Consider the following 21,372-nt stretch of genomic DNA (forward strand, 5'->3'; position numbering starts at 1 on the left):
CTGTTAGACATCCTATAGCCGGTGTTCTGCAAGGTGATACCCTTGCCCCTCTCTGTTTGTAATAGTGCTCGACGATCGACTAATATATTGATGGCACTTGTGTTCCATCTAGAAAGGAGAAAGAGCAGACGAATTTGGCCAGAAATTACAACAGACCTGGACTTCGCTGATGATACTGCCCTCCTGTCGGAATACAATTTCAGAAACTACTTCAAATGGTTGAAACATCCGTAGAGTCGGCTTAAAGATGAATGCCACCAGCCCACCACGACGAAGTTCATTTCCTTTAAAAATAAATGTAGATATTTAACCAAGTCCAGCAGGTTAAAATCAACACACATAGTAATGGCACAAAGCTAGACGAGGTTAAGGACTTCTTGGCGCATGGATGGCTAGCACAGAGCATGCATGTCAACAGCAGCTTGATGGAGAGCATGTAACAAAACATTAAGCAAGATATGGAAGACTGCTCTACCCGTACCAAAGAAACTCAAACTGCGGATCTTCAGTGCAGCAGTGGAGTCATGTGTTAATGGGAAGCATGGGTGGACCATCATGACTCACTATCTGAAAAGCTGGATATATATTTAATACACTCGAATGCGCAGGGCAGTGTGTAACATCCACTGGAAACAGCACAAACCAACAAAGAGCTGTATGGAGACCTTCCAAGCCCGGCTTCCAAGACTCTCAGAGAAGATCAAAGAAGGATACGCTTCGTTGGAAACTGCTTCAGGAGTAAGAGTGAATATGTTGTCAAACTGATTAATTGGACACCCAACATGCCCAAGCATGGTGTAAGCTGGTAAATGTTTGTTCCCTCCGTGCCAACCCTTACCCCCGGTTACGAACTCCCAAAGTTTACTCTAATGCTTGGTTGCAAACGACAAGATCGTTGCCATTTTTCTTAACCATAAAGTGTCCTCTATAGTTTATATAGATAAGCTCCTAAAGCAAAGCCGCACACTCTCAGAAAAAAAGGTGCTACTTTTAGAACCTTTTTTTGTCCTGTATGTAGAACCCTAAGCAGTAATAACTAATAAGGTTCTAAAAAGAACCTTTAAAAGTTCTATAAAGAACCTTAAAGATTTAAATAGGCCTGGGGACATTCTAATTTATTCATTCAGGGACTCATCACAAAGTAAAGAAAAGTAAAACGTAGTGTTAACCCTTTTTGGTACTAAAAAATCATTTTTTTGGATAAAAAAACTTTTTTTCTGTTCTACTAAGAACCCTTTGAGGTTCTTTCTTTAAAATTCATAAAGGTTCTTCAAGCAAGGTTCTACAAAGAACCCTTTTCTTGGCTACAGAACCGTTTTGGTTCTACAAAGAACCCCATCGCCGGGGTTTCAATTGGGTTCCTTGTAGAAGAAAAGGTTCTGTAGTACCAAAAGGTTAACACAACGTTTTACTTTTCTTTACTTTGTGATGAGTCCCTGAATGAATGAATTAGAATATCCCCAGGCCTATTTAAATCTTTAAGGTTCTTTATAGAACTTTTTAAGGTTCTTTTTAGAACCTTATTACTGCTTTGGGTTCTACATACAGGACAAAAAAAGGTTCTAAGTAGCACCTTTTTTTCTGAGAGTGTAGCCAGAGGAGCGGGTTTGGGTGGGGTGCAACCCCCAAATGCCAATCTGAACAAAAATGTCAACTTTCTCCTGTAAAAACGTTGAAAATTGGCCCTTTTTTTGAAGCTTTTGAGCCCACCGCTACTCCCGCCGCTACTCCAAGATCGTTGCCAACTTTAATTGCACTTTCTTTTTGTGCAATAAGTTATTCTGAGTAAGTCACCAATATTGGATAAGTGAAAATTTGTTTCAGTTTCTAAATATTCCGAAGATCTGGGAAGTGACTCGGCTCAATGATGATGACTTAAAAGTTACCAAAGAAGGGAAAATCGAAGTATTTATCAGTGTCCGCTCGGACAAGGTGCAAGCACGACAAGTGCCGATAACCATGCATGTCAGCTGATGACTGGACGGCCATGCCCATGGCTGTGTAGCTTATGTAGTGCGGGCAACAGCCGCTCGGCACTTGACCTCAATTCAGGTCATCAACGCTTTCCTGTGATGAGTGATTATGCTTATTTTCACTATTACAAATGTCTTTTGAGCTCTTTGGATCTGTAGGGATATTATAAAAACACCACAATAATAGTTACCTAGGAGAAACAGCGCTGACAGACTGATGATATTTTCTTACACCTTTTACAAAAGCTTCATATCTCAACGATTTTTTCATGTTTAAACCAAAGCCAATTTGATACAATTCTTCAACCTTAAGGGATCCAAAATGAGCGTTTATTGCGTTTCGACAGTATTTTTGTGGGACATGAGAGCACCTCAGACCTATCGAATTGCATTCTGAATACGAAGCATGTCTTTCTGATATCAAATAATTTTCATTTTTTTAAATCACAATATAATACAAATTTTATGACAAATTATAAAAATTTGATATTTTCAAATTTTGATATATAACAGTCCTCGAAGTAAATTATATAAATCTAATGATATATTCTTAAAGTGTATGTAGCAGGGAGGAAAAGCCGACGGTCAATTGAAAATTTTGACCTTTCATATTGAAGATATGGATTTTTTCCCAAAAAGACCTAATTTTTTTTGGTGTTTTGGGGAAAAAATCGATATCTTCAATACGAAAGGTCAAAATTTTCAATTGATCGTCGGCTTTTCATCCCACTTTCATACACTTTAAGTATAAATCATCAGATTTTTAAAGTTTACTTCAAGTACTGTTGAATATCAAAAATATCAATTTTTAATGATTTGCCATAAAATGTGTATTAAATTGCGAATTTAAAAAATCAAAATTATTTGATATCAGAATGACATTCTTCGTATTCAGAATGCAATTCGATATGTCTGATGTGCTCTAATGTCCCAAAATAAATACTGTCCAAACGTTCATACCCCAGCCCTTAAGCTTCAATAAAATGAGAAATTTCAGTGTACGTAACAAGTTCAAAATACATACGAGTTCAAAATAATTATAAGCTCTCAGGTGACTGAGCAAAAAATAAGCTTTGAGTAATTGTTTAAGGTGTTACTACACCCTTTGATAAATTTATGACTATTTTTGCATTTTTCTCAAAAAATAATAACACACTGCTAACAAAATGTATTTTTATAGGGGCAAGGAATCCAGTTACTGCACTGGAATTTCAGTGACTCAAGACAAGCAGTACGTTATTTATGATAAGAAAAGAGGTACCGCTAGAATGTACCTCATTTCTTATTAAACACTTGTCTTGAATCACTGTAATTTCAGTGAAGTAATTGGATTCCTTGCCCCTATAATATTATTACCACTAGTGTGTAGTTATATTTTGAGAAAAATGCAAAATTAGTCACAAAATTTATCAGGGGGTGTAGTACCACCTTAACTTCCTTCATTAGGCCTACTACATGTGAGTTTGATTCATAAATGTCAAAATGTGAACTTTGTAGTGTTAGGTAAAAATTAATTTAATCAAATTGCTTACATTTGGTTTAGAATGATTCAACACGACTACTTGGTTATCCAGTACTTTATTGCTTAGGCAAAAAAAAAATATTGTTTTGTTGCCCTCAAGTGGAAAAATGGGAAATTTGGGTAGGACGGTCGGATTATTATTATTATTTTTTTTTAAACCTTCAGTTTTTAAAAATCCCCTCAAATATTAAATAATGCTTGTTCAATTAGGGGACATTTGTAAATTTTGACTTTTGGATATCTGTTAGACAACAATTAAAGACTAGTCTTACAATAAAATATTAATTTTAAGTGAAAAACATTGAGTTTTTGAACAAATCTGTAAAAATCATTATTCAAAAAAAAAAAAAAAAAAAATTGCGACCCTGATTTTTCAGGATTTAGGGTAGGACGGTTGAGGGCAACACAACAATATTTTTTTTTTTTTGGCCTTATTCTCACTTTACTCTTGCACAAAGTAAAAATATATACACATCTTCATCTTGGGCTAAAACACAACTTTTCATAGTAATATTTCAACAAATTATGTACATAAAGGCCTTGATGATATATAAATAATTGTACACAAAATTACACAAACTATATTTAAATAGCACACTGTTACCATACAATACAATAATACTGTCTAAATTCTAAAACATTAACAGTTATGCAGTTCTATGCATGAATACTTGCAGAATACAACAATATAATTCATCATTTTATTTGAAAAGTTTCAGTCAATCAGACCTGTAACCAGGATTTATGGGGGGGGGCTGGATTTTTTTCTCCAAAATTTGGACCTTTTTTGACCAAAAAGGCATAACAAACCCCTATTTTTTCGCTCGCTAGGCTTGCAAATGGGACTTTTTGGGTCAAGAAAGGGGACTTTTTGGGCATTTTGGGATTGGGGGCCATCTTCCCCCAGCCCCCTGGTTATGGGCCGGGCCTGCATTCAAAATCCAAGGTAGGTACCGCTTAATGACAAGGTGTCAAGCACAGCACACTTCCTAAGAGCACATCAAAATAAGAATTTCCAGCGTATACCCTAAACCAGTCTATGTCTAAACTGATAATTACATCAAATATGTCTATCCTATGGATCAGTCTCCTTGATCAGGGTGGACCAGATGATGAAGGAAATGTTTTTTGTCCTCCTCTCCTCTCTTTCTTCTTTTTTTTCTTCCTCATATTTCCTTACTCCCCTCATTGTCCTCATAACTTTTTTGAAATCCCCCTTTTCCTCTGCCATATGTTTCTCCTCCTTTTTTGAGATATGCCACCAGTGGTGGTGCAAAGGGGGCACTTTTCCCACCAAACTTGAGCTATGCCCTTCCTGGCTTACCCAGCCCCACATTTAGAACCAAAAAGTACAGAAAATTCCACTATTTTTGACATTACATGCCAAATTGTAGGCTTTTTGCTGCTCTTAAATTTCACTTTGCTCCGGCAACAAATTCCTGGTGCTACCACTGTATGCCACTGCCCTGGAGCCTACTCCTGGAGATGGCATGTCATCTGATTTCAAAGAGTATTCCTATCTTTTGATAGCCCTACTATAGTGCCTTTTAAACACACTGTACCCGAGAAACGCTAAAACCAAGTGACTGCTCTACTGGGTTCAGCAGTTCTCTGGATATAGCCAGGATTTATGATATAGCATGATTTTGGATCGTCACGGTCTAAAGGCCCTATACTAGGGCTATCTTTTGATTCCTATCACTACATGTATACCCAAAGACCAGGGCTCACAAACATCTTTTTGAACAACTTGCGTATCTCTATAATATAATTATTATATCATTTTTTGGATATCTCCTTGCCAATAGCCAGTATCTTAGTAAAATTACTAATATTTTGATTGCCCCTGTACATTGTTTTTAGGTATAAGACCTAGGACAAAATTGCACAGTATGAATAAGTATATGACTCAAAAATGCTACTTTTAAGTACACATGATATGTTTATAATACTTACTCCAGTTTTATAATACTCTTTCATAATAATGACTGTGATTCCAGTTAACATAAAGAGACAGTGTAAAAGCCTAAAAATACAACTGAAAGAAAATGCTTCAATTAATGATAAAATTGTTCAAGGTGGCTTTCAATTTTATATAAAAATATGAATTTGACAATTAGGATGAGACCCTCTGTGGACCTTGTTTGGTGTATAAAGGCACTCTGGTAAAAAGTTGTTTCTCTATATATGTGCATTGTTATGAGGTAAGCCTACTAATACTAAAATTCATACATATCATACAGTGCTCACAGAACTCAAATAATCTATTACACATATTTCTACTTCAATTACTACAAAATTATGTTGAAATGGATGATACTCCCTCGAATAAGTCGAGGGATCAGTGACACAAAGACATTAAATGATATTTTGATATCAAAATTTTCAGAGACATGAACACTTTCCATAAACACATATTAGCAATTCCATTAAACACCCATTGAAATCTATGGCCAGTGAAACATAGACTTAACTACATAAGTCAATGTGGACCATTATCTTAAAAGAAACTAATTTTTCTCAGAATGGCCAAAATGGAGTTACGCCTTTGTGTCACTGACCCCTGGAAGTGTAAAGCCACATCAACAGCTCCCTCTGTATGTATTAAAATTGAATTAAATTTAAGATATGCCTTACAATTTCTTTACCATTTTGGTCATTAAAATGAATGTACTGCCTCAGGGAAATGGATATTAGAAAGAACATTTTATTATGAACACATACATGTTTTTCATGGGGGGGGGGCATGAACTACATTTGTGTAATTATCTTAAAATGTGGTTTTTTTTCACATCTGTCCTCAGAATAGGACTGCTTTGTCAATTTGCTTTAAAAATATATAATTTTATATTGAATTTTGAACATAACCTTAGCAAGCGAGCAATTTTCAAATAGGAAATTATTTTTTGCATAATACAATACAGCATGTACCTGCACTACTGCATTAAGTTAGAAAAGACCCAGTTCTACCCCCCAACACCCCTTAGAAGGACCGAAATGAATGTAGACAAGGGATTTAAGTCATAGTATAACAAGCCATCAAAGGATATCAAGTGACGACTATGCTTAATCAGGAGACCAAAGCAGTTTTATTTTTAACAAGTGAACTGGAAGTTTGCTTAGGAAGTAATGACACCAATGTCAGGATGTTTTTCAACTTAGTACATAATAAACCATCAGTACTTCTGTCAGTTTGGAGTGACTTTTAAGTACTCTTTTTAGGTTGATTATTAATTTTGCTGACAATGAATAAGGTTCTCAAATCATTTTGTTAATAGTATGTACTTCCAACCTTGTTGCATTCTACAAACAAAATATAAAAAGATTGAACAAACTACCTTATAATTGTTCAGTTTCTTTAGGCAATGGAAACAAATTTGTTCGATCTTTCGATCGACCATCGATGCTTGGTCGATCCTTATAATTTATGAAATCAATTAATTTACTGTTGTTAATTGGGATAAAATAGTAATTTGTGCCTGTAGTGATATTAACCAATATAAATTTAGCGTTAATTCATATTAATTAGTTGATAGTTCATTAATAACAACCATCGAAGCAGGATCGACGGTCGATCCAAAGATCAAACAAATTTGTCTGTGATGCCTTACATGTCTGGAAACAACATTTTCTTTTTTGAGATGTATTAAGAGTTACAAGGTGTGCAATCATCGTAAGCCAGCACTCTCTTTGACAATAAAGTAAGTTTTATCTGCACTCATAAAGAAGAAACTTAACATTTTCTGTGATCTAATCCTGGCAAATTTATTCAGGAAAGACTACCTATCCTTACATAGACAGAGTCTCTGTATATAGAAGTGCTCATTTGGTGACATTTTGAATGTTTGTCTCATCCCTTGTTTTCAAAAACCATCATCATCTAGGGTTATATTAGACGTTTGTCTCATCCCTTGTTTTCAAAAACCATCATCATCTAGGGTTATCTTAGATGTTTGTCTCATCAGTTTATTGAGCATTCCTTGACCAGCTGTTGATGCAAACGCAGCTATAACTGTCTCATGTCCTTCTCTAGATGCTTGGCTATATGCCGTCTCATCCTTGTTGTTCTTTATCTTAGTACTAGCACCCAGACTTAGCAGCTTAGTGACTCCTTCCTTGCCGGAGGGTCCTAGGGACACAGCTTCGTGCAGAGCCGTGTTATTTTTCCTGAAAAAGTGTGATAGAAAGTGAAAGAAAATTATATTGCAGAAGAGGTAGTTTCATTTACGTTTAAAGCTAGAAAGAGCAGGAAGGGGAAATGGGAGAGAGATGAGATGAGAGGAGTGAAGAGGAGGGGTGGGGAGGAGGGGGAGAGAGAAGATGTGATAAGAGAGGCGAGGAGTGAAGAGGGGGAAGGGTAGGAGGGGAAGAGAGGAGATGTAATTAGAGGAGCGGAGAAGAAAGGAGGGGAGTGAAGAGGAGGGGGGGGGAGGAGGGAGAGGAGATGCAATTAGAGGAGAGGTAATTAGAGGAGAGGAGAGGAGTGAAGGAGAGGGGAGGGGAAGTGAAGAGAAGTGAAGTGAAAAGAAGGAGTGAAGGGAAATGAAAAGAAAAAAAGGAGGGAGAGAGAGGAGATGCAATTAGAAGAGATGAGAGGAGTGAAGAGGAGGGGAGGGGGGAAGTGAAGTGAAGTGAAGTGAAGTGAAAAGTGAATTGAAGTGAAGTGAAAAGAAGGGAGTGAAGGGAAAGGAAAAGAAAAAAAAAACTTACGATCCAGCTCTCTTGTCTATATCTGCTCCTGCATTGACAAGGGCATCAAGGCATTCAAAATGTTTGTTCATTACCGCTACCATCAGCACTGGTATACCATCTGGGTTCTCAACCTTGGCACTGGCACCCTAAAATTGAGAATATATTACAGTAAACATTAGTAACTATGTCAGTATCAAATCTGATTTCAAGGTGGGTGACCCAATTGACAGCCTCATCTCCCTCCCCCACTTTACCTCATCAAAATTCTTTTCTACTAACTCCAGTGAAATATTAGGCCCGAAATAAGTTCCTTTTATGCATTATGAACAAGTATGTAGTAACTTGGTGGTACAGAATCTAGAAACAAATCTAGAATCAAAATTGCTGGAGCAATAATTAAGTCAAAACTTGTTTGGTTGATGGGCTTCAATGTGAGGTAGAAAACATTGTGCATTACAATTGGACCACCACCTTTAAAGTGACTTACCCCTTACCGTGGGCATAGTTAGCATAATCAAATACTTCAAATATTTTTGCTGAACCATGAAAGGGTATCAGCCTACATGAGTGAATGTTACTAGCTTACTAGCTTACTTTTTGATTTGATTTGATTTCTTCGGGTTTTGACAACCCTGGATAACCCAAGAAAGCCTCTATTGAAGCTTATTTCCATTGGGGTCCATTTGAACACCGGGACGGGTTAGGAACAGTCAGGGTTAACACCCTACTCTTTTCGAAACTGGCTGCGAGATACATGTACAGGTATGGCTCTCTGTACACGGACCGACGGCTTAACGTCCCCTCCGAAGGATGGAGTACTTACATGAATCATTTACCCAATGCTAAATGAACCATGGGGAGAGCGGAAGTCTGAATTTAATCTACAGAAGTTGCCAATTAATTTCAGACTTTTTTTTTCCAAGTCAATATCCCAGCAAATCGCCACCGCCGGGAATCGAACCCGGGACCTCATGCACTAAAGGCAAGTACCCTAACCATTGCGCCACGCTCTCTGACTAACCACTAGCTAACTGACTAACCATTTGGTCTGAAATGGACATATCTCTAAATGCCACGAAGGTATGGCGCCATGAGTGGTGTCATATGAAAGAGGAAAACATAAAGAATATAATAAAAATATTTCCAAACGTCAGAGGTCATCCAGGGGTCACAGGGGTCAAAAAAGGTCATTTTAACCGAAAATGCTCCGATTGAGCTTAAATTTAAATGCAATGATCCTTATGACATTCTAAACATGTTTAAAACATTTTAAAATTTATTTCAGGTCATTAAGGGGTCATAAAGGGGTCAAAGGTCAAGGATTTCAAAATGCTCCAATTGAGCTGAAATTTAAATGCAATGATCCTTATGACATTCTAAACATTTAACAAATATTTTTAAATTCATTTAAGATCATTAAGGGGTCATAAAGGGGTCAAAGGTCAAGTTTTTCAAAATGCTCCAATTGAGCTGAAATTAATAAGCAATGATCCTTATGACATTCTAAACATTTTAAAAACATTTTAAGATTCATTTCAGGTCATTAAGGGGTCATAAAGGGGTCAAAGGTCTAGTTTTCCAAAATGCTCCGATTGAGCTGAAATTAAACGCAATGATCCTGATGACATTCTAAACATGTTGAAGAATATTTTAAAATTCATTTAAGGTCATTAAGGGGCAATAAAGGGGTCAAAGTTCAAGTTTTCAAAATGCTTCAATTGAGCTGTAATTTAAGGGGTCATACTGTGACAGTGGTATAGGCCTACCACAATGTACTGCCGAAGCCACATGGTTCAGCTATGGTGCGGTTATCGCTCTTGTTAAACCAAGCCACCACTCCCCAAAAAAGTATGAAAAAACATACCCTCATGATCAAGCCTAAATTATCAGAAAAACCAATATGGAACAATTCAAAACCTTTTGCTTGGTTCTTCCCCCTCCCCCACCCCATCTGTCAATTTCATAGGGTCCTTAGCACCCTCAGGGTCAATAAAAGCTGGGCCCTGGGGATGCTGGTTTCTGGATTCGTCCATGGATATAAACCCAAACTATGTGTTGTCTTATGCCAAACACAAACCTTTAACATTTCCTAATCTATAAAGCTATTCCATACACCACTATGAACAACATGACCTTAATCCCACACACAGGGGGTGTAGATTTCAAATGGAGTTACCCATTCAGGTAAACCTATTTGAAATTCATACTCCCTGTGTTGGAGTTTAACTGGAATACCCCGTTGCAGTTATCTCGTTAAAACTAAGTTTCAAAACTTGAAATATTATATGCAACTAGAGACAAAACTGGAAACATTTTGAGGCAGGAATTTGCTGACAACTCCTGAAAAGAAGCATGTCCTGTTGCTTCCCTCTATGCCTAATGATCGACCCAAATTGGGGTTAATTGCTGCTCCTCCCTCAAACTCTCCAGGAGAACCACTCTGACTGACACACAGCCAGAATAAGACATGACAGATACTAATACAGATAATTGGACAGTCATTACAATATACACACACAATCTTTGTTGTGGTAAATAATGATCATGGTAAATGATATGGATTATAAAGGGAAACCCCCTTGGAGATCAAAATGATCAAAATGGTTTTGACCTTTGATTTATCTACGGGTGAAACACAAATTGTACTGACTATTAAAAGATGTAGTAAAATGCAACATAATAAAATATTAAGGGCTCAATTTTGTGAAGACTAACTGTTAGTACTTATATCAACATTTGAAATAATTAATAATTATATGTTGTGTTCTGAATTTGCAACTTTTTTTAACAGAAAAGTTTTTTTTAAACAGAAACTTTTTTTAACAGAAAAGTTGTGAAAAAAAGACATGAGTTGAACTTGGCCTGCCTCCCTGCTTCACCTGCAGTGGTAGATGATTGGTATACAGGAACAGGTGCAAAGTCAAGGTGTTCTATGGCAAGTGATAGGAACCACAAATTACCTATGACATATACCTTGGAAATACACCATGACATGGTGTGAATGGAATGCTAACTATTTCTGACTAAAATCACCCCTGAGTTAGGGGGTGGTAATGAGTAATTAATAACGAAATGTAGATTTGGATTTTAAAAAATTGTTAAAAACAATAAATTAGGAAGTGGTCACAAATAATTGTACTCATTTGTAAGAGCTAGGATTGGAAAAGCTATATACCAAACTAAAATTCTATTATATCCCTTTCTGAACTGGACCAAAATTTGCTTTAAAAAAAATTATGACTATTTTTGCATTTTTCTCAAAAAAATAATAACACACTGTCACTGGTAACAAAAGTTATGCATATTATAGGTGCAAGGAATCCAGTTACTACACAGGAATTTCAGTGACTAAAGACAAGCAGTAACATACGTATTTATAATAAGAAAAGAGGTACCACTAGAATGTACCTCATTTCTTGGTCTAAACCATCGCCTGTGCTAATCAATAATAATAGGTCAGACTGAGAGGTAGGTCTATCTCATCAATGTCATATTTTGAAATGTTTCATTTAAAAAAATGCTGCAAAAACAGCTTGGGGTCACTGATCAACCAAAACACCAAAAAACCACAATAACTCACAATGAGACCAGATTGATGACTCATGTAAATTTGATTTATCTCAAATCTCTTGTTATAGATTAACATAGACATTTTATTAAAAACTGAAGCTTTTATAACAACTCCTGCACCTTATGAGATTAACCACAAAATGAATAGAAGAAACAACACTTTGATACCACAAATCATTTTTGATTAAATACATATGGTTTAATTCATTCATGGATATAACTCGATAAAGTGATACATCTCTTACAAAAATTATGGTGCAACAAATGCACCGTTTACACCTGGGTTGAAAGTTATGAATTGTATAACTGTACCCAAGCCAGTGATATAATCAGAAAAATTGTCATATTAAGAAGAAGTGGCTCGCTAGCTATTACAGTATTCTGCACAAACGTTTCGCACTGGTCAACCGTTTATCCTGATCATCACGTAAAAAGAACTAAGTCACGTCTGTATCACACGGTGATATGTAGCTTGTTTTGTGCCAAATCGGGCAGTGCAAATTAAGGCAAAATACTGTAGTACTCCAACATGGTTGGACATGTGTTTATCTTTTTTTCCGAATTATATCATTTCAGGAACACAGCATAATTATTTATCAGGCACTCATTCTGTGGGTGAGTATGAAGTGCAATTTGCGATGGAATTTGAGCATATTGTAGCCTATATTAATTTAAAACCACAAAATGAAAAGAAACTACACTACGAGACCACACTGTAATGAATTGTGATCAAAAGTACATATGGTTTTATTCATGGCTTCATGATTCATTTAATCATAATAACTTACTTAGAAGTTTGTTCTCAGGAAAATTGACCCACAGATAAAGACATATTCGGTTGGAAAAGCATGAAAATAGTCTGTACCTTGGCCATTATAGCTTGGTTTTATAAAAAATATACCCACTTTTCCCCATCATATTTGAAGTTGTCTACATTACAATAGAGCAGCCATACATATATCCCAACATTTTTAAGGTGTTTTGGTCAAGCAACACCTAATGTATTGTAATGGAAAGTTTTAATTGATAAAGTTAAAGTTAAAAGTTATATAACCTTTGAATGAGATTTGATGTTGGGTTAATATCAGAAAAGATTAGAAAAACGTTTTTAAACATTCTGTATCAAAAAATGTTTTATTATGTTTTCAAATTAAATATTGTTGTAAAATATTTGTCGGCAAAAACTAACTCTTAGATAACACTGTTACAAATGTTTTGTGGTAACATTTGAAAATGTTTTAAAACTATGATGAAAATGTTATACAACTCCACATTTAAACATTTTCTGGTAACTTCCATTGTGAAAATATTTTCTATAATTTGCTGCTAGGGTGTGGGTTTTAGCATTACAAACTGCAACACATGGTTCAGACTATTGTAAAATTAAGCTTACCTCATCCAACAGGCGTTCAACCTCTTCCGCATCCCCATCACCTTTTGGTCCTACTTCACGCAGCAAGTCTTTCTCAGCAGGCTATTATAAACAGACAGATATAAAAAGAAACTCATTATTTAAATAGATACATTAATTTACTCACTATTTACCTTGGATAATTTCAAAAACAGTTACATAGTTTCCCTTTTAATACGTCGTCAAATGTTGCCAATTGCAAGCATTGTATGACACACAATTTACTCCCTATCGCTAGTGTTTATAACCATAACAGTCCACACTTAATCATACAGCCACATTTTCATTGACATTTATAGTCTCTGTCCTTATTAACAATATAAGCTACTGATATTTCCCCATTCAAGCTATTATTCATAGTTCTGCCTCTTTCGAACCAAGCATGTTCTATCAATAATTTTCATTTTCACAAATACCTCAATATAATGTGACCCGTCAAACCCACTTTTGATTATGCCACCTTTAAATGATTAGGCCTATATGAAAAGCATGGTTATACATCAACACAGCATGTGTAGGATGGAGTAGGTGCTACACATGACCCCCATACAATGCAATGCAACCCATCAAGACCACTTTTGATTATGCCACCTAAAAATGATTACATGAAACGGCATGGTTAAACATCAACCCAGCGTGTGTGGGATGGAGTAGGCGCTACACATGACCTCAACACAATGTAACCCATCAAGACCACTTTTGATCATAACTACAAAGAAGTGTTCTATGAAATGCACGGTTATGTCAAATTGGTATGTGTGGGATGAAGTAGGGCTTCAAACATTATACCACCTAGAAATGGTTGTATAAAAAAGCATGTTTATGTAAACCCAACAAGTGTGGGATGGAGTAGGGCTACACAATACCCCCCATACAATGCAACCCATCAAGACCACCTTTGATCATAACCACCATGAAATTGTTGTATGGAAAAGCATGTTTATGTAAAGCCAGCATGTGTGGGATGGAGTAAGGGCTACTATTTGAATCAACCATCAACCACATTTCCTGTGCCTTAGGATGAGGTTGTTGATCGGACCACCCTCCTTAAATATCTGTTAACTGTAGAACAAATTCTTGTGCATTGTCTTATTGCATGGATTAATTTGCTATGTTCCTGGTTAACAATAAAACCATTCCAAGGAGTTACATAAGCGACAGGATGTACAGACCGGGGGGGGGGGGGGCACTCAGAATAAATGTGTTGTCATTCTTGAGCTGAAGTCCACAAGACACAGGACAGGGTACTTTTTTTACGCATCGTCATGGTCCGTGCGGACCGCGTTTAGGGTAGCAATTTCATGTTATTTTGGAAAAAAGGGCAAACATTTCAGCACAGGTCAGCGTTTGGGGTATGGATTTGACGAATTAGGTTGGCAATTAGGGTATGGATTTGGAGGACAACAAACTGTCATACATCCATATCTTATCTTCATGTAGTAAGTCCCTTTGGTGAGTATCATAGATTTATCAATGTTAAATGTAATTGTGTTAGTTACGGCAGGTCAGTGAAAAGGATAGTCTACCTTTTTTATGGTTGGTCAGTGAAAAGGGTGCCTAAATATTATCGGTCAGTGAAAAAGGTCCCTTTTTTACAAGAAGGTCAGTGATTAGGGTTGGTATTTTCACACGCTCCAGATCAGTGTTTAAGGTGTGAAATTTGAAGGCCATTAGGAATCTGGTAGTGTAAGTTTGGTCTTGGGAATATTTAAAACAAAGTTTTTCTGTTGAAAAATAAATAAATGTTGGAATTTATACAGTGCCTTTCACATGTATGAAAGCACGTTACAATTATTCCACCATCGTTAGAGTATAACAGCTGCCATACAATGCCTAAGGCATACTTTGTGTAGCACTCAATGGACAATATTCCTAACAGCTCCCCATTTCACCTATGGGTAGAGAGAGAAAAGTGAGGTAAAACCCCTTGCATAAGTACACAATGCAATGGCACTAACGAGGCTTGAACTTGCAACCCTCCAATTGCGAGGTAGAGCCTGTACCTCTGTGCCACAGTGCCCTCCCCTACCCCAGAAAAGTTGTGGAGGATAACAAACAATCCTTTTCTTGGTCTTGCAACCAACTCATCAATTTCTCAATTTTTTATGTCAATGTTATTATCACTTTTTTGGCCCTGATTTAATAGTTAAAGACATGACTGGCATACTTACTGTTAATTTTTCCTCCACTCTTTTCTTCGGTTTCTTCTTCTTGGGTGTGGTTGTCTTGCTACCACCAGTACTTGTCTTGTCTAGCTTAGTGGTATGACCAACTGAATCTGAAGCAATAAAAATACACATTAAAAGATGATCAATACCATTATTTCTAGGAATACATTCTGATACAATAAAGACACAGAGCAGAGTGAAAATAGTTTTGTGCTTGCCAAAAAAAAACAAGTAAGCAAAACGCTTTCACTGTTTGATGTATACATATCCATGCGCGAGATACCGATATGGTGGATTTACCACAGTGTTATGCACAGAGCAATTACCAATTGGTTCTCTTTGAGACTTATCTATATTCTATTTTATTCTAATGGGCTATTCCCATTGAAATCCACACACCCCCTTAAGAAGACATTACCATAATCTCTCACACAGGGGGTGTAGATTCCAAATGGGGTCACTCATTTAAGTAACTGCATTTTGATATTCACACACCCTTTGTTGAAGATTAAGGTCATGTCTTTAATAGAAGGAGTATAGTTGATAACTGGAATAGTCCCACAGATCATCATAATTGGGGGACATCACACTTGGCATGAATGAGGTTTTTCACACTATTTGCCCATGATTTGTTTAGAATCACAATCTATAGTCCATTTGGCTTCCCACAAGTGACATCAGTGCATAATCCAGTGCGCGTAATATTAAATCTCGCACATTGTCTCAAAGAACGTTTTGTTTATACGCACAATCTAAGGTGGTCTCACTCTCTCGAGAAGTCAAATAGAAAATAGTAGCCTTTGGCTTACCCAAGTTCCACTTACATAATCAATTTTATAGTCTGGGCATGCATGCTTTTTGCACTTTATAGCTGACTTTGCACCTTGCATGGTTCAGCACCTTAGACCATTAGGCCCCCATACCTCCTGATATTGAACCATTTACTACAACACTCTTTCCTTCATCAAAGCATCATCATTCTGTGCACATGTGAAGCACATGTTCCAATATGCCATCTTTGTGCATACAATGTACATGAGTCAATATACATTTTGTGTATCTCTGATACACAAATATTTTATCATCCACACATATGGGGGGGTGGGACATTGACAATGAAGACTTACCTAGACTAGATGTACTCCCTGTGAGTCCAGATTTCCTTCCTTCAGTCAGATTACTAAGTCCTTTAGATATTCCCATAGGTTTGCCAGTGAAGGCATCTTTAGGTCCTCTAAGATTGAATAGCGCATTTAAATTCATCTCATATCCATCCTCATGGACTGTTGCTGCAGTCATCTGCAAGTTGATATTAGATCAAATTTCACTACAAATTCTATAGGCCACTTGACATCGTTGTTTATCAACAAATACAAGGGACTGGTCTATCGATATGCTTGAACGAACCGCTACACTGTTCAATGGCTTTCTTGTACTAAATGAAATGTGGTGGGTGATTTAAAATGCATGTGCCCTGACCAAACTACGATGCGTACGCACACTGCAGGGCAAAGAACAATGGAAATTGCCACAATTTGCATGCACACTGCCGGGCATTGACGTCACATGTCAAGTGGTCTATAGTGTGTCTCATCGTAAGTTGAGAGTAACGCCATGTTGCATTTCGCAGTGGCATATTCGAATCAGTGTGTTTACGCAGTTGCGCCGCCAGCGCAAGGACAAATCGCCCTTCTACATGTGTGTATATGTATGACTCGCAGGATTACGTTCGCGCAATTCATATCTGCCACTGCGAAATCCAACATGACGTTACTCTCAACTTGAGATGAGACAGACTACGTCTACCATATGCAAGAGCCTCATTCCCACACAAGAAGTCTTATGCCAAGTACTATTACTATGAAATAAAGAGGTATGTTTTCATTTTATATTCAATATATTTAAAATAACTTCTAATGTACCGTAAGTAATTTGTGGTGGTTTTTTTTTCACTTTCTATACTGTCCATAATGTGTCTTCTTGCATGAGCCTTAATGGAATCCAGCTTTTGTCTCCAACTGCTTTTTTAGACAAACCTGTTATTTGACATTAGGGTCTGTGTAAGCCTTTTAAGTGCATTTCTATATTTATTGTATTTTTTATTTTTATTATGTATTTGTTAATTTTTATGAATATGAATGTAGTTGAATTATTCTTCACAAGTAAAATCAAATTAAGAGAATTGTACGGTGATTAAGAGAATTGTATGGTGATTAAGAGAATTGTATGGTGATTAAGAGAATTGTATGGTGATTAAGAGAATTGTATGGTGATTAAGAGAATTGTATGGTGATTAAGAGAATTGTATGGTGATTAAGAGAATTGTATGGTGATTAAGAGAATTGTACTGTGGTTAGTGCATATTTTATGCCCACGGCAAATGATTTTTATATCGGCAAGACACAAATTTGAGTTGTGGTGTTTTTTTTTCACTTTCTATACTGTCCATAATGTGTCTTCTTGCATGAGCCTTAATGGAATCCAGCTTTTGTCTCCAACTGCTTTTTTAGACAAACCTGTTATTTGACATTAGGGTCTGTGTAAGCCTTTTAAGTGCATTTCTATATTTATTGTATTTTTTATTTTTATTATGTATTTGTTAATTTTTATGAATATGAATGTAGTTGAATTATTCTTCACAAGTAAAATCAAATTAAGAGAATTGTACGGTGATTAAGAGAATTGTATGGTGATTAAGAGAATTGTATGGTGATTAAGAGAATTGTATGGTGATTAAGAGAATTGTATGGTGATTAAGAGAATTGTATGGTGATTAAGAGAATTGTATGGTGATTAAGAGAATTGTACTGTGGTTAGTGCATATTTTATGCCCACGGCAAATGATTTTTATATCGGCAAGACACAAATTTGAGATCTAATGTTGTACATGGGGTATTCTGTCGGTCGGACATCCGGGCTATCTCTAGTCTCGGGCCCAAACTGCATGTGGCTCACGATTTGTTATGAACAACAGAAACCGGCTGTGAAGGAGGCTACATAGCGATGTTGCTGGAGTGATGTTCAATTTCGGAAAAAAGCGACACTCGACCATGGAATTTAATTTTAAGTTTGTCAGTATATAAGCGGTAAATCAAGTAAGTTTTTTCCACTCTGAAGACTTAGAAAGCGGTTGTTTGATTCCACTGACTATTTGCGATCGAAATTTACATAACACCAATGACAGAAATTGTCAACAAAAATCGAATCAGGGACTTGTTTTCACTCGACCGTGATCAACCGGAAGTGACGTGGCACGGACCGACAGAATAAGAAAAGAACAAATCTTTAAGAAAAGAAAATCTGTTGCCTTTGCCTGGTACTTTTTTGAAAGGCTGATTACATTTTTTGTACATGAGGCTACCAATGGGCTATTTGGCTATTCCAATTGAAATCCATACATCTCCTACGGAAGACATGACCTTAATCTTCCACAAAGGGAGTGTAGATTTCAAATGGAATTACTTGAATGGCGACTATTTGCAATCTACTCTCCCTGTGTGGGAGATAAAGTTCATGTCTTCTATAGGGGGTGTATGGATTTCAACTGGAATAGCCCAACACACATCCACTTACTTTTCCCATTCTGGGTTCACCAATTAGATTTCTGAAGTCTTGGTTGTTCTGTGCATAGGCCTTTAGATGGCCACATATATGATCCATCTGTTGTCTCCAATAACCTGAAATAGGTACAATTCAAACCAGTTAGCACAAATTCTTTTGGCCTATAGGAAGAGAAATAAGTTTTTTCAAGTATATTACAATACAATATACCTGATTTTGAATCAAACTTTGGTTCCCGTAAGGCTTTTGATACAATTGATCGCCTACCTTTGTCAGGGTATATTAAGTATATTACAATACAATATACCTGATTTTGTATCAAACTTTGGTTCTCATAAGGCTTTTGATACAATTGATCGCCTACCTTTGCCAGGACTAATTGCAGTTAACACAGGCTTCTTATCACTCATAGTTTCTTGTAATGCCTTCTGGTCTTCCTTTACTTTTTCTTCCAGGGCTAACCCTTTTGTAGATTTGAAGAACAACCCAACAGTTTGTGTGCCGACTGTCTCCATTTCTGGTGGTGGAGCTGGCATGGACATCGGGACCCAGGATGCACTGCCTTCTGCTTTGTCAATTACCTGTGAATAGATGAGACGATCACTGATGGTAACTACTAAAGAAGTCTTTGAATATCCAAATTAAATGGGAAATTTATAAGAGTTATGGAAAGCTTAAAAGTGAAAGTTCATCACATTTTAACCTTGCATGTAAATTAGGATTCTTTACACCATTTTGTCATAAGCTACCGTATTTCGTCAAATCAATGGGGGCGTTTATTCAAGGTCAATTTTAGAACGATAATTCCCGTTAAAATCATTAGGTAAACTTTTTCACTCTAAAATGACGAACTATGAACTAGAAACACTGACTTCTGGTTCACTTCCAGGTTTCCAATCCAGATTTTCGCCAATTATTGACGCTATTTGCGACTATGTGGGCAAGTTGGTAAGCTTACTGCACAAGATATCATGGAAATATTGGCATTTTCGAAACATCTTGGTTGAAAAAAGTGGTGGGGCATTTATTTGAGGGGGGGGGGGGGGGCGACTATTTGACGAAATACGGTATTTAAGGCGATGGTGCAAACTACCCTAGGATGCCATTTCTAAACGATAACCAAGATAAGCCAAACAGTATTTAGCATCTATTCTAAAACTTTTAGAACATTGGTCATATAGTCTGTCAACTCAGAAGTACAAAGTAAATTTGTTGCATCAGAGGTTGATGCTTTGCATCACACACACTTTGTGTTAAAAAATGTGACGCATAAAGAGCGTGGAACGCTCAGCAAGTACAAATCACGCAGCAGTTGGTGCGCCAAAGAAGCATTTACACGCACATTGCACTGAAATAATTGTTCTCATACCTCCAGATTCCGAGGTTTATTTACTTTGTACTTCTGAGTGTACTTCTGAGTTGACAGACTATAGCTATAGTGAGAGTGATGGTACCCACTGACACAATTATATTACCTGCGATGTAGAGCGCCCTCCAACAGTGATACCATTATTGCGTGGATCTGCTCTAGGTGGGGCTCCTATCATGCACCCACAGGAATGACAGAAAGTTGAATAAGCCTGGTTGGTTGCACGGCATTTAGAACAGTTCAGTAAGGATATTGTTGGTGCAGGCTGAGAATGGAATGCAATAACATCTAATTTAATACCCATTGATATGACAGTTATCATTCATTTCATTCGACTATGGAGCAGACGACTACAAAGTGTTTCCAAGCACCATAGCATAGCTTGTGTATATAAGTCAGATAGCTGGGCCTTTGTTGCCCTGGTCTCCTTTTGTCATATGATGGAACATAAAGAGTATATCTTCTTCAGGGCTCCTTCACTGGCATCCTCAGTATGTGTCTGAGTAAGGGCAGTTAATGCTGCCTTACTAGGTTGATGAGAGGTTGCGTGTCAGTAATAACGTAAATCTGGACATTGCTTACACACTTAAGGGGGTACTACACCCCTGCCCAATTTTGTGCCTATTTTTGCATTTTTCTCAAAATTATAGTGCATTGGTGACAAGTAATATATGTATATTATAGGGGCAAGGACTACAACTACTGCACTGGAAAATGTATTTCAGCACAGACAACAGTTGTGGAGTTACAGTCAAAAATGAGGGGAACCAATATTTGATCAATAAATACTTGCCTTGAGTTGCTGAATTTTCAGTGCAGTAGTTGTAGTCCTTGCCCTATAATATACATATCTTACTTGTCACCAATGTGCTATAATTTTTGAGAAAAATGCAAAAATAGGCACAAAATTGGCCAGGGGTGTAGTACCCCTTAAGGGATCCAAAATGAGCGTTTATTGCGTTTCGACAGTATTTTTTGTGGGACATGAGAGCACCTCAGACCTATCGAATTGCATTCTGAATACGAAGCATGTCTTTCTGATATCAAATAATTTTCATTTAAAAAAAATTACAATATAATACAAATTTTATGACAAATTATAAAAA

The 21,372-nt window shown here is 36.8% G+C and overlaps 1 protein-coding gene across 2 annotated transcripts in view; it reads right to left on the reverse strand.

The window, feature by feature from the left end:
* Positions 1-3,352: 3,352 nt before the first annotated feature.
* The window catches only part of LOC140153626 (double zinc ribbon and ankyrin repeat-containing protein 1-like), a 38,095-nt gene continuing 20,075 nt past the window's right edge, over positions 3,353-21,372 (reverse strand). Inside the window, exons 11-18 of one of the 2 annotated variants that reach the window (XM_072176420.1) lie at positions 20,373-20,531; positions 19,262-19,478; positions 18,910-19,013; positions 16,464-16,635; positions 15,340-15,446; positions 13,151-13,231; positions 8,206-8,333; positions 3,353-7,662 (exon numbers count right to left, since the gene is read on the reverse strand). In XM_072176420.1, coding sequence (XP_072032521.1) covers positions 7,413-7,662; positions 8,206-8,333; positions 13,151-13,231; positions 15,340-15,446; positions 16,464-16,635; positions 18,910-19,013; positions 19,262-19,478; positions 20,373-20,531 — 1,218 coding nt within the window. In that variant the 3' untranslated portion in view covers positions 3,353-7,412. The remainder of the gene's footprint in view (positions 7,663-8,205; positions 8,334-13,150; positions 13,232-15,339; positions 15,447-16,463; positions 16,636-18,909; positions 19,014-19,261; positions 19,479-20,372; positions 20,532-21,372) is intronic. The other variant, XM_072176421.1, reaches the window with a different exon arrangement.

Source organism: Amphiura filiformis, chromosome 5, assembly GCF_039555335.1.
Source record: "Amphiura filiformis chromosome 5, Afil_fr2py, whole genome shotgun sequence".
Classification (NCBI taxonomy): domain Eukaryota; kingdom Metazoa; phylum Echinodermata; class Ophiuroidea; order Amphilepidida; family Amphiuridae; genus Amphiura; species Amphiura filiformis.